We start from the raw sequence: 14,717 nt of genomic DNA on the forward strand, positions 1-14,717 counted from the left end.
ATTGTTTCTGGCTGTTGCAATATCATACTGTCATAATTAAATATTATTAAGCAAATTGTTTCTCTAATAATTAAGTTTAGCTAATAATATTTTTGCACTCTAGAAGTTCAACTCCTCCATGTGTTTCAATAATTGTGGGTGCTTGATGTATTTAAACATAAGCTAAAACCACTAAAGAGATGAGCAAACTATTATGGCTTGTTTTGTAATGAAAAGTTAATGGTAATTGACAATACTAAAGAAGTAAAAAAGTCAAAATCTTGTGTATAATAGTTATCTGATCCTTTCCAATCATCGTATAAACCTCGCCCTTTAAGAGAACTTTAAAGTCAATACAAAAGGTGAAAGTTCAAGCGCTGAACGTAAAGGTACTTGTATGATTGGTAAAGTACCAACAAAGATAACTTATGAGTATATTTAGAGAGAGATTGATCAACAAAAATGGATTGAAGGTTCAAAAATATTGACTGTACTATATTGACAGCGATTTACAAAATTATATGAGTATTATCACTAAAGGCTAATTGTTGAGGACATTAAGAAGTGAAACTCTTGTTTTAACTTTAACTACTAAAGAAAGATTCTAAGTTCTCTTCAAGTTTCTGGATGGTCATTTGACTCATTTCTGATTCTTTCAGCTCTTCATCACATTTGGCACAGATAATGTGTCGTGGGTGTTCAAGGCATACAATTCTTGAGCGTTGCTTTCTTTTTCTCTTTGAGAATCTACCCAGCTTGATTTGGTGAACTAGGAAACCAGGGACCGATTTTTTTGCTTCGATGCAAATATTAACAATGCAGACTTGAGCACAGAGAAGCTAATGGCCTGTGGTTCTTTTAGCATAGTTCCAGTAGCATTAAGATTTTTTTTTTTCTTACTTTTAAATCTAAGAATGGCATCGAATATTGGTCGAAACTCTTCAAATTTTTGATGCACCTTCTGACCAATTTGTCTATGTTTTTTCTTGAATTTATATATGCATCAGTTCCTCTATTTCTTCTCAAAGAAGATTGGAGTTCTTGAACAGATTCTTTCATCAGAAATGCTACTTATGACCAATTCCACAAATTTCGACAAGTTTGATAGATCCATCAAGCAACTCACTGGCCAAATTTTCGTTGGCTAGGTCTTGTTGAACTGATTAAAGCTGAATAAAATTATTAGTATCTTCCTGACAATCTGTGAGGCTGGCCAGGTGTGTGCATCTGGAAGTAACTGAAACAGATGCTTCTTGGGAGGCTGCAGTTATGATCTTCAACTTTAGCAATTACTGGATGAAATTTAGATGTCAAATTGTTTGATCTAACATGGAAAACCATTTAAATTCTAAAATTTTGATGATCAATGCAAAGTTGAATTAGCTATTGTTTTTGGAACTTGGAAGATCGAGAGAAAGTTGAATCACGTATATATATTGGCAGACGAAGTGGAAGAGACAGAAAGAATATTTTCCACCAAATATGATTTCTTACTATTGTTGCATTTCAATTATATGACTGCACACGAATAACTTGTCCCCATTGATGTTGGACAGGAAGGCCACAAAAAATGTTAAAAATTTGTATGTGCATCCTAACTAAATGGATCTTGTATATCTCTATGTCATGCTGCTAAGTTTGAACCAGAAAACAGAAGGAATCGTGACAGCAAATCACTGTCCATATATAGTTTCATCATCTGCCACACCAAAATTGCCATTTTCATATGCAAATTTCGATGAAATATTTTAAAACTTCAGAAGATATTAATTGTTGCGCACACGAGTAGATTGTTTTTTACTTGAAATTATTCTCATAAGCCTTCAAATGAGTAAATTAATTAGAAGTCCACCTAAAATAAGAGAGAAATTTCTAACTTGTCTACTTTTTTCAGGACAAAGTAAACTACGTTTTCAGTTTAAAATTTTGTTAAATATGGGGTATTGTCATCCAAATATACAAAATGATTTTAGTGGCCTATCTTTAAAATGTGCTATAGCCAAAGCTGATGAGATTCTTGACAATATGGAATTTATTGTTTATATTGTCGATGAAGACTAGGGGATCTAATTGATTAGAAAATTTTGTCAACTCTGCCCAGTTTATCGAGAATGCCTAGATGGTTTGAAATTTGTAGAAAATGATGTATAAGTATTTGGTAACTATTTTGAAGAGGAAAGAGTATCTATGAAATAACAGACCAGAAATTTGAAGAAGTATACATTATTTAGAAAGCGGAAAGTGATGGACATATTTCAGTTTCTCTCTTTAAAAGCTACCTCTAAGGGAAAAAATGTTTGTAATATTATAGTAATATGTATATTAATATTATGAATGTATTCATTAATTTTATCTTTTAAACAAATCAATTTTCTCATATAACATTGAAAAGTCATTATCATTGTTCAAAAATTATTGAAGGCCTTCAATCACTATTTTGAAAAAACCTCTAGAGTAACATTTTGAGGCGCTCTCAATTAGAACTTTCAAACTTACGTTGTTAGTGCCATTTTTCAATAGTTACGCCTTGACTCAATTTGGTGCATAGCTCTAGATATATGCCTCAGGACCATCCTCACATTAGGATTCTCAAAACTTATGTCCTCGGTGCCACTTGTCAAGACTTCTGCCCTAATTTGGTGTGCAACTCAAAACACCACTACTACATATATCTGGGTTCTTAGTTCCAATGGTGCCACGTAGCATTAATCTTAAAAATTAACCATTCTTTCCACTAGGTACGCTATGTAACGGACTTATTAGGCTTCCATAGACACTTTTGATTGGTCAAGCTGCACCACATCGAAGAGAAACTTCCTACGACAATGGTTATTACTTTAGTCGTGACAGTAACTTAAAGGGAAGGGGCCTAGGCCTAAGGAGCATCAGCAAGGTCAATACTACCTCAATGGCAAGTCAAAATCCTCTCTGAACCAGACTCATAGTATCCTAAGAATTCAAGTTTGCTCGAATGCAAGGCTACTTATTTCTCTTCATATACATGGAGAAGCGTTCTCAAGGGTCAAGAGTTTCCGAAGAAAGGAACTAAGTGGATTGTGGGAGATGGGAAAACAAGAAAGCTCTGGAATAAATCTTCTTTATTCAAACCCCACCTTTTTCATTAGTTACCTACACTTTACCGTTTAAAGAGGCAAAAACCCTCCTTTTCACAAGAACCCCACCTTGAATGAACTATTTGATGAATTAATTGTGTAATTATCCTATTAGCTATTGTAAATATTTTGATTGACAATAAATCCCATAGATTAGGTAATTAGCTAAGTTTAGAATATAAGATTGGCTATCAATTCTCATCCTATACGTGTATAAATATCTCACCTTTATTCAATGAAAAGCAAGCCATTATATCTCTATCTCTTCATGGTATCAGAGCTACCACATTTCTGACCTGTCTTCTTCCCTTTCTCTCTTCTGCTTCTTTCACAATTCTCCACTTCCTTCTTCAAATGGCTTTCGAAGACACCTCTACTCATACCACCATTCAAATTACCCAAAACCCAAATAATCCTCTTGTTACCATCAACACTACAAACATCGCAAAACTGACCACCACCAACCACATCACGTGGAGCCTCCAAATCAAAAGTCTGTTAGAAGGATATGACCTCTATGGCTTTCTCGATGGTTCTCATCCCAGTCCCACACCAACAATCACAGCTGATAGTAAGTCGGCTCTAAATCCAGCCTACACAACATGGAAGTGTCAAGATCGTCTCCTCTTCAGTGCACTCCTTGGTGCAGTCTCTCTACCCATCCAACCTTTTCTTGCCCACAACTCCACCTCTGAGGAAGCCTGGACCACCTTGGCTAATACATATGCCAAACCATCCCGTGGTCACATCAAACAGATCAAGGACCAATTGAAAAATTGTGTCAAGGGCTCCAAGACGATCTCCGAGTATATGCAATTTATCAAGAACCGAGCTGATGAACTTGCTTTTCTTGGAAAACCTGTTGATGAAGAAGATCTCATCGATAAAATTCTTGACGGCCTTGGCGAGGAATACAAAGGAATTGTTGACGCAGATAATGCTCATGAAACACTGATCTCCTTTGATGAAATTCATGAAAAAATCATCAACAAAGAAGCTTCTATCCAACAATCACATGCACGGCCATCACCCTTTTCGGCCACCGCCAATCCAGTCAATCAACGCAACAATCATTCTTGGCGCCCTTCCACAAACACCGTTCATAATCAACAATCCAATGCTTCTCGTAATGCTCGTCCTCCACCACGTCCATATCTTGGCATTGCCAAGGATGTGGTGTTCAGGGGCACACTGTCAAATGATGCCCTATTTATCGACTTATCAACACCCAATCCTCATTGGCTCCTTCAGCAACACGCCCACAGGCTCCACATCATGTTTCTCCTTGGCAATCGCGTGCACACTTTGCATCTCTTGACACCACTGACACCCCCAAATGGATACTTGATAGTGGGGCGTCGCACCATGTCACCACGGATTTGAATAATCTTTCACTTCACACTCCTTATGCAGGGTCTGATGACGTTATGATCAGCGATGGCTCGGGTCTTCACATTACCTATACTGGTTCCACCACACTTCCTACTCCTACTCGTACCTTTAATTTACGTAATATTCTTTGCATACCTAATATAAAAAAGAACCTTATTTCTATCTATCAATTTTACAATATTAATCATGTTTCTATTGAATTCTTACCCACTGTCTTTCATATAAAGGATCTGAGCACGGGGGCAATCCTTTCGATTGGAAACACTAAAGATGGCATCTATGAGTGGCCAACCTCCTCTCCAACATTGTCCTCTCCGCTCATTGTCTTTTCCAGCGTCAAGACCACTTTCTCCGAGTGGCACTCCAAATTAGGTCATCCATCAACACCTATTCTTCAGCATATTATGTCAACATTTTCTTTACCGTATTCTAAGCCACAACACTCTCATTGTAATGCATGTTTAAGCAATAAATGTCAAAAGCTTACATTTTCTATATCTACGATTGTTTCATCTCACCCCTTACAAATCATATTTTCGGATGTTTGGACCTCCCCCGTTCATTATGTTGATGATTTCAAGTGTTATGTTATTTTTGTTGATCACTTTACACGTTATTTTTGGTATAGCCCATTAAAGAAGAAATCTCATGTCGTGATGTCTTTCTTCATTTCAAGGCACTAGTAGAAAACCACTTCAAACAATCCATTGTCACTCTTTACATCGATAATGGTGGTGAATATCAAGCATTAGATTAATTTCTGTCCCGTCATGGAATTTCTCATCTCACCTCTCCCCCACATACACCTGAACATCATGGTCTTTCTGAATGCCGACATCGACATATTGTTGAAACCAGTCTGTCTCTACTCACTCATGCCTCACTTTCACTCATATACTAGAACTATGCCTTTGCAACCGCTGTATATCTCATTAATCGCATGCCCATACCCACACACTTTCCCTTTCCTCTCCTTATGAGTCCCTTTTTCGCTCACCACCAAACTGCACAAAACTCCGTATCTTTGGTTGTTTATGCTATCCATGGCTTCACCCCTATTCTAGTCATAAACTTGAGTCTCGATCCATCCCTTGTGTGTTTGTTGGCTACTCCCACACCCAAAGTGCCTATCTCTGTCTTGATCCTTCCACTTCCAAAATATATACATCCCGTCATGTCAAATTTGTGGAATCTGTCTTTCCATTCAAATCCATTCACAATCATCTTAGTCGACCAAATCCAGAAACACTTCCAAATTGGTTTCCATCATCGTCATTTCTTCCCATTATGGTTGACCACTCCACATCCTCCATCCACCCCACATACTCTGAAACTCCACATCCCGTAACCGAAACCTCACTAGACCAAGCCCCGCCATCCAATAGTCGAGCACATTCTACCAATACCAACAATAACCCACACGATCCACCCCGTAATTCCTCACTACTCTCTCCGAACTCCCCTCCTCCAAATCCGCCCACCAACACCCATACCATGACCACTCATACTAAAAACCACATCCATAAACCCATCCAAAAACTTAATCTTACTTCCACCATCACCTCGACCCATCAACTTGAACCACACACGTTGACCCAAGCTCTCAAAGATCCTAACTGGCGTTAGGCTATGTCTGAGGAGTATGATGCTCTTGTGCAGAATGGGACATGGAAACTTTTACCCCCGATTCAATGCAAAATCTTGTCGATTGTAAATGGATTTTTAGAATAAAACGTTTACCTGACGGTTTAATTGACAAGTACAAAGCGCGACTAGTTGCTAAAGGTTTCCATCAGCGTCCTGGTGTTGATTATCATGACACATTCAGTCCAATTGTCAAACCCACCACTGTTCGCTTGGTTCTCAGTCTTGCCATTAATTGAAGATGGTCTCTTCGTCAACTTGACGTCAACAATGCCTTTCTACAAGGTCATCTCTCTGAAGATGTTTTCATGGCACAGCCACCAGGTTTTCTTGATCGTGATAATCCCACACATGTTTGAAAGTTACGCAAGGCTATATATGGTCTCAAACAAGCACCACAGGCTTGGTATCATGAGCTCAGACAATTTCTTGTAGCCTCTGGGTTTACAAACTCTCATGTGGACACATCACTCTTTGTCTTCAACACCAGCGGTAATCAAGTCTATCTCTTTGTATATGTTGATGACATAATTATTACTGGAAGTAATGCCACTGCAGTTCAACAGTTTATTGATCTTCTTGGCAAAAGATTTTCCATCAAATATCTTGGTGACTTGACTTACTTCCTTGGTATTGAAGTTGCCACTACTTCCACTAGTTTACTTCTCTCTTAGCAGAAATATATCAAAGATCTTTTCGCTCGCACAAATATGACAGGTTCCAAATCTGTCACCACTCCACTTACCACCGAGCCAACACTTACAATTCTTTCCGACACTGCTTTGATAGATCCTTCTGAATACAGGACAGTTGTTGGAAGTCTCCAATATTTGTGCCTCACTCGCCTTGATATTGCATATGCTGTTAATAAGTTGTCTCAATTCATGCATCGACCTACTATTGATCATTGGAATGCTGTCAAGCGTTTACTTCACTATCTTTCTGGTACAGCCGATCATGATCTTGCCTTACACCGTTACACATCTCTATCTCTTCATGCCTTCTCTAATGCTGACTAGGCTAGTAATAAGGATGACTACACCTCCACCAGTGCCTACATTGTTTACCTTGGTTGTAATCCGATCTCCTAGTCCTCCAAGAAACAATGCACAGTTGTCCGCTCCTTCACTGAAGCTGAATATCGCGCTGTCACTTCTACAGCTGCTGAGGTACAATGGATTTGTTCTCTTCTCACTGACCTTGGCATTTGCATTCCTGCTGTTTCGATTATCTATTGTGATAAAGTTGGTGCAACTCATCTTTGCTCCAATCCTGTCTTCCATTCACAAATGAAGCATGTTGCAATTGATTATCATTTTATTCGGGATCAAGTACAAAGTGGAGCTTTACGTGTCGCCCATGTGTCCTCAGAAGATCAACTAGTCGATATCTTGACCAAGCCTCTTTCACGCACTCGTTTTCAAGCTTTGAAGATCAAGATTGGCCTCTCCACGCGAGCTCCATCTTGAGGGGGCATATTAGAGGAATTAATTGTGTAATTATCCCATTAGCTATTGTAAATATTTTGATTGACAATAAATCCCATAGATTAGGTAATTAGCTAAGTTTAGAATATATGATTGGCTATCAATTCTCATCATGTACGTGCATATATACCTCACCTTTATTCAATGAAAAGCAAGCCATTATATCTCTATCTCTTCATGAACCAAGACTCTTTGTACTTTTTATTGGTAAGTACATTTTGTTGAGAATTGTTCATTTACTTTAAAGTCTCTTACTTTCCATGTGGGAATTTGTCATTGATTTGTAGCACTGCCATGTGTTATGTGTTTATTTACATCATAATTTGTGTACCTGGATGAAGTATTAGTCAGATGTAATATATACACTCTTTGTGTGTGTGTATTATTTTGTGTGCGTGCACGAACATGCATATCTATATAAACACATAGATATTGGGAACTAGCGATGAACTAATGTTAGCAGCTATTGGACGAGATCTGGATGGAAAACTCTTTGATTGGACATGGACAAGCAAGGGATAGGGACTCCATTTCATTTGGTAACTTTCATAGTCGCTTTCACAAAAGGAAAGATGGAGCCAAAGTAAGAGCATAGAACAAGATGTGCAAAAGAATGAGCCAAAGACAACTAAACCCTTTAACGAAAAAGTGCCGAAAATTTCTCCCTGATCCATATCTTGACTTCTTCAAGTCCAACACAAATTTCAACTCCCAATTGGACTTCTAAATAGAATTTCGATTAGAATTTGCCAAATAGACTTTGAATAGGATTCCAAATAACATTCCAAATAGAATTCGGATCACACCTTAGTTCGAACAATCTGAAATAGAAAGGGGATAGCAACTGAATATTTTATTCTTTATAGAGAATGCATCCATTTTAAGCTGAAAATTTGGATCATGCAGATCAGCGAAATAATGCACAACTGTTCTTGAAGCACAAGGAATCATGACATCAATGAAGTTGATTTAACAATGTTGATCATTAAACTCATTAAGGCTGTGGTGTTGCTTATCTTCAGACGAAGAAGGAATATAATATAAGGCACGCAGAGTATGTGTTAACGTGCTCAAAAAATGGAATCATTACTGAAATATAATTGCCTCTGCCTGTTGCATTATCATATTGTCATTACTAAAATCAAGCACATTGGTTTTTTAATAATTAAGTTAAACGGATCCATGTGCTTCAATTAATTGTAGGTGCTTGTTGTGTTTATAAATATGTTAAAATAAGATAAACAGATGGACAGAGTGTTATAGTAATTGAAGTTAATAAAAAAAAGGTGAAAGTTTAGCCCCTGAAAGTAAATCTACTTGTATGCTTGGTTTAAGTAAAATCTTGAAAGGAAAACACGTTAATATATATTTTGACGGACAAATCTACAGAAATGGGTTGAAGGTTCCAAAACATTGATTGTATTATATCCATATTGACAGTGATTTAGAAAATAATGCTCAATAAACTGAGGCTAGTGGCTCAGGACACTAAGAAGAGAAACTCTAATTTTGACTATACTCCTAAAGAAGGCTTCTAAGTTCTCTTCAAGTTCCTGGATGGACATTTTCTGATGCATTCGACTGCTTCATGACATCTTTCACAGATAATGTGTCCATCTCTTTTCGCAATTTGTTGGTGTTCAAGACATAAAATTCTTGGGAATTGCTCTCTTCTTCTGTTTGAGAATGTACATGGCACGAGAGGGACCAAGTTTTCTGCTTTGACCTAAAAAGGGTCAATGCAGACTTGAGGACAGAAAAGCCATTGACGTATGATTCTTTTAGTAATGTTGCAATGACCTTAGGATTTTTGTCTTCGTTTGTAGATCTTTGTTCGGACCTCTTCAAATTTTTGATGCACGTTTTAACCATTTTGTCAATTTTTACCCTTGAAGTCATATATGCATCAATACCTCTATTTCTCCTCAAAGACAATTGGAGTTCTTGAACAGATTCCTTCATCAAAATTATAACATCCCGAGCAATACCACAAATGTCGACAAGCTTGAGAGATCCTTCAAGCAACTCATTGGCACAAGTTTCTGTTGGGAATCTATTTATACATGCACGGCGAAAAATTAAAATTATTTCGATTCCTACCGAGAATCCCTTTGTGTTTAGATAGAAATCGTAATAAAGATTGTACTTTTGAAGAATTCTGCAAACCTTTTGTTTTTCTTCTCGTTCCAGCAATTTTGATTCGTCACCCACAACTATCCAATTGTCCAACCTCCAATGGTGATCCATACAGAAAACAAGATCGCAGCTACCAGGGTTTTCCTTTTGTGCCAGCAAGAATAATGAAAACCATATGGATCTCAAACCTTAGCCATGTATTTATACAAACCCAAACGGGCTCGGCTTGACCTGATCCGGTCCAATATTTAATTAATCCATTTAATTAAACCCGGTCCGTGAATTAATTAATCCAATTAATTAATTCAGGAATATAAATAACAAATCTAATTAATTAATTTATCCAACCATTGTTAAATTAACTAATTGATAATTTGAAATCTTCCAATTCTCTTTTATGTGTGACCCATTAAGTGCTCGATCACGATACCTAACGACGTGAAATATTATTTTGATCTAATCAAAATTGATAAATTAAAACATCTTTTTAATTTATCATCAATTCACACTTGCCGTCCCTGATTGACATCTAGCAATGTGTCAGGGCAGTACATGTGACGAGAAATATCATGTGGTGTGACAAAACCAAACTCGTTCGTTTACCGTGAAACTATAATCCCTTCGTCAATATGATTCGATCAATTACGAGATATGAAATGTGTCAATCTCAATCATCGATCATATCTTTCACTCCACTATTAAGTCAATATAAGTCGAAAACTCCTTTTCGACTTATGAGCACACCTTGGCCAAGGATTTCATCATCGACTTAATTGAATGAAACGCAGATCACAATCTCCTACTATCTAAGAGTGACGAATCCTTTATTGATCAATCACAACCTTCATACGATTCTTGACGTACCCGAACGATGTCGTACTAGCGACCCTTTACAGAGCAACATCTAACACCGTCAAAGTATGACTGTCCTCATATAAGGTACCATGACGACCTCAAGTCAAAGGACCAATTCCACTACCGAACGTTAGAGATTAACCACTGATACTCAGATAGTTATCCATGTGGAATCTCTCGGCGGGTCTCCAATATTTTGTTCTATAACAAAACATCCACGTGTTCATTTAAGTGTCACCACACTTTAGCTTGTGAGATCAGTTACTTACTTCACAAGTAAGAAATGGCACACGTGATAGTCTATTCGTAATAACGATATCTGTATCTCATTATCACTTACGACCATGGACGATTTAAGAATCAATCAGATGTAATTTGTATCTCACAATCACAACTCTTTGTGATTGACAAATTACGAATATTTGAATCTACGGACTCTATTATTTATTTAACTGTCTATTAATTAAATAATAGATCTACCATTAAATTGCATTAATTATATATCAAAAATATTTATGTCCAAAGTTGATTGGACTTAGGGCATAATACTTACAAACTCTCACTTGCACTAGATCCAATAACTTATGTATCCAATACCATAAGTCTACATGACGATCATGTTTATATGACGACAACTCTTTGTCAGTGGATTTGCAATATTGTTAAATGTGGAAATTTGTTCTTCTCTTTACGTCATTTTTATGTATTATCTCTTTGATGAGATTATACCGCCTTAATACATGTTTGGATCATTGATGAGACCTTAGATCCTTTGCTTTCGCAATGGCTCTATTGTTATCACAATAAAATGGTATGTGATCAACAATATCAGTAACTACTCCAAGTTCATTTATGAATATCATGATCCAAATTGCAACTCTTTGCTACTTCTAAAGTAATCATGTATTAGGTTTCTACTATTGAATCAACGGTTGCTTCACGTTTGGAACCTTTCCAACATATAAACCAGTTTCTCCATATGAAATCTTCTCAAAATTTCATCTATATAAATTGGGATGAGTTAAGCAATCTTCTAGATCTACCTCTATAGATCAAGTTGCTTATCTCATATCGTTCATGAATAAATCTTTTAACAACTGTTATGTCAATGATTGAAATATAGGGATGTCGTTTTCTATAATATTAGGAATAATACAATGCTCCCACTATCTTCTTTTAAACACACAATTCGTCTTCAAACTTGATAAAATCAAACACTTTGACTTTTTCCATCAAATCGAAGATTTCAGCTCCATAGAGACTTATTTTAACCTATAGCCACGATATGCAACTGTTGCAAATAAAACCCGAATGGACTTCAGCAAGGCCACAGGAGAAAGGTTTCACCAAGGTCAACATTTAACCTTTACTTCTAGTCTTGCTTTGTATATATCGATATTCACATCCACATCGACCATTCCCTTGTAAACTATTTACAAAACCTTAGGGGTTTCATTCCATCAGGAGGCTCGACCAAGGTCCAAACCTTGTTCACATACGCCGAGTTCATCTCGAGTATCATGGCCTCTTACTGTCTCTTTTAAGGTCAACACTTGACTTTATTTTGTTGCAACTAGCAGTTCATTATCATGGATCACTAATACCTGATTAATGATCATAGATTCGCACATTCTTGAAGGTCGAATGATTCTACTAGATTCACATAGAGCTGATATATCCTCAGAGGTCTTTACTTCCAGATCCAAATTATGTCCCATATCAGATATGGGATTAAACTCGGATTTATCTACTTGATTAACTATATATGTGGACTCTTGAACTATTTCAAATTCTATTTTACTCCCACTGTCCTCTCCTAGAGTAAACATTTTCTCTAAGAAGATGATATGTCGTGAGACGAAGACTTTCTTCATGATAATAGAATTAATATTCAAATGTCTGCTTTAAATATCCCCACAAATACGTATTTATCAGATTTAGTCTCAAACTTATCCTGATTTAAGGCGCTTCAAATAAGCGTTATGGCCCCAAGCTTTCATATAAGATAAATTGGGACTATTGCCTTTTCATAACTCGTATGGATTTCTGTTAACCAATTTAGATGGGACATAGTTTAGTGTATTGCACACTGCAATCAATGCATGACCTCAAAATAATTTTGGGAGATTTGCATGACTTGATATTAATCGCATTATATCTAATAGTTAACAATTCCTCCTTTTAGATACACCACTATGCTGCAGTACATGTGGAGGAGTCCACTGCAAGAGAATCTCATTCTCTCTTAGATAATCTAGATTTTATCTTTAAAATACTCTCACTTGATTGAATCTTAATGTAAGGGTATCTTTACCTATTTGTTTCTCTACTTTTAGTTTGGATCCTTTGAACTTTTCAAAAGTTTCATGTTTGAGTTTTCACCAAGTATACATGATGATTGATGAAATAAGAGAAACATTATCTGACATTAATTGACACAAGTCCATATGCATCACTATGCATTAGACCATTAATTATGCTGACCTTTCTTCTTTTCAAGTAAAAGAAGATTTGGTCAATGTGTCATACATGCATAATTTGTACTTGTCAAAATCAATTAATCCCAAGTATACGTCTTTATGTAACTTTGGAATTATATATCATCTAAATGATAAAGTCTGTCATGCCAGATTTTGGTAATAATTAGATTATCGCATTTATGCCTTTTAATTTCTATACTCATTATAGAATCCTTAGTATTAAAGAATATAAATGTCGTTTTGTAATTTATCATAGCCATTAGGATCTTTATCAAGATAAACAAGAACAACAATTGTCCTTAACATTAAAATAGTTCATATCCGAACATGAAATTCATTTTAATGTTCTAGCTATGGTGGGTACAAAGCAACATTTCTCTAATTCCATTACTAAGTCAAAAGGCAACGACAAGAAGTATGCTCATACAGGTAATGCAACAACATTTGCTCATCTTCAATGTGTAGGTCAATTTCTCCCTTTCGCAGTGGTCTACTTCTATTTAGTTTCTCCATATTTGTATAAATATGGTATCTATATCTGGTATCAAATACCTAAAAAACTCGTGAAGTAGACATAAGTTACGCTCTATTCCTTCCAATGACCTTTCATTCTATAATGAAACCAAGGGTCATTAGATTTGGTATTGTCCTTCGCTTAGACTGTCTTAACCATATTGGACACTTGCACGAAGCCCCTTTAGACTTCCTCTTAATATCTTTAGAGGAATCAATGGCTTGCCCACTACTAACTTCGATGTTGGGCTTAACGGTCTTAAGCATGTTAAGCAACTCAATAATTGTGCCTTCAAACTTATTCACGTTAAATTGATAATTAGTTATGAATAGCTTTCTCTGACAGAGATTACAGAACCAAGTCACTATTTAGTTCATGGTTTATGATTGAACTCAATTGAGACATTTCTCAACGTAAATCATCTTCAGTGTCTAAGTATTGATTGAAGATTACTCTGTCATTTTGCATCGGTATAGTTGTTCGGAAGTCTCATATCCTTCCACACACGATTATTATCATACAACTCTTTGTAATGAAGAATTATGTGTTAACATTTATATTCTCGAGTCGCTTTTGTAACTCGGTGACATAGTTGCAAGTATCACATACGTTGCAATACTATTGTCATCACTGCGTTTATTTCGGTAGCCACCTCTTCTTTAATCGAGTCATCAGCAGGTGTCTCTGGAAAGGGCTACTCAAGGATGTGACCAATTTTCTCATGCATGAAAACAATTCTCAAATTGCTGTGTCAATTAAGAAAATCTAGTTTGGTTGTTGACATCTAGTATGCCATTCAAATACATATGATTACTCAAGATTCAATAAGTATAAATGACGAAAAAAGAAAGAATAATATATAAAATGCATCAATTAATTTAACATGGACTTTTATTAAATTAATTATGTTCCCACTGTTTAACTAAAATTTATGACCCTCTTACATAAATTTATGGAATCCATGCTTGACTCTCAGTGGGCTGGGATCCCATCTATTATACTAAGACTTTGAGTGTACTCAACAAGCCCTAATATAACATTTGGGTAGCTCCATACAACTCCCAGATCATTCAGCTGACAAATCTTTATCTTCACACATTTTATGTGGTAACTTAAC

General features: G+C 36.3%; 1 protein-coding gene across 1 annotated transcript; it reads right to left on the reverse strand.

Annotated features, from left to right (window-relative positions):
* Positions 1-9,160: 9,160 nt before the first annotated feature.
* LOC111409410 lies at positions 9,161-12,324 on the reverse strand. Its single transcript, XM_023039462.1, has 3 exons — positions 12,211-12,324; positions 9,762-9,895; positions 9,161-9,668 (listed from the first exon to the last, which is right to left on the reverse strand). The coding sequence occupies exons 1-3, from the start codon at positions 12,322-12,324 to the stop codon at positions 9,161-9,163; spliced, it is 756 nt and encodes a 251-aa protein (XP_022895230.1).
* Positions 12,325-14,717: the final 2,393 nt, after the last annotated feature.

Source organism: Olea europaea, chromosome 14, assembly GCF_002742605.1.
Source record: "Olea europaea var. sylvestris chromosome 14, O_europaea_v1, whole genome shotgun sequence".
Taxonomy (NCBI): domain Eukaryota; kingdom Viridiplantae; phylum Streptophyta; class Magnoliopsida; order Lamiales; family Oleaceae; genus Olea; species Olea europaea.

Bases quoted from the DNA above. Each gene is read 5' to 3' on its own strand.
- LOC111409410 (XM_023039462.1), bottom strand. From the start codon at position 12,324: ATGGGACATAATTTGGATCTGGAAGTAAAGACCTCTGAGGATATATCA. The intron at 9,896-12,210 runs GTATTAGTGATC...CTGGCACAAAAG, and splicing joins AATCTATGATCATTAATCAG to GAAAACCCTGGTAGCTGCGA. The intron at 9,669-9,761 runs GTACAATCTTTA...ATGTATAAATAG, and splicing joins GTTTGCAGAATTCTTCAAAA to ATTCCCAACAGAAACTTGTG.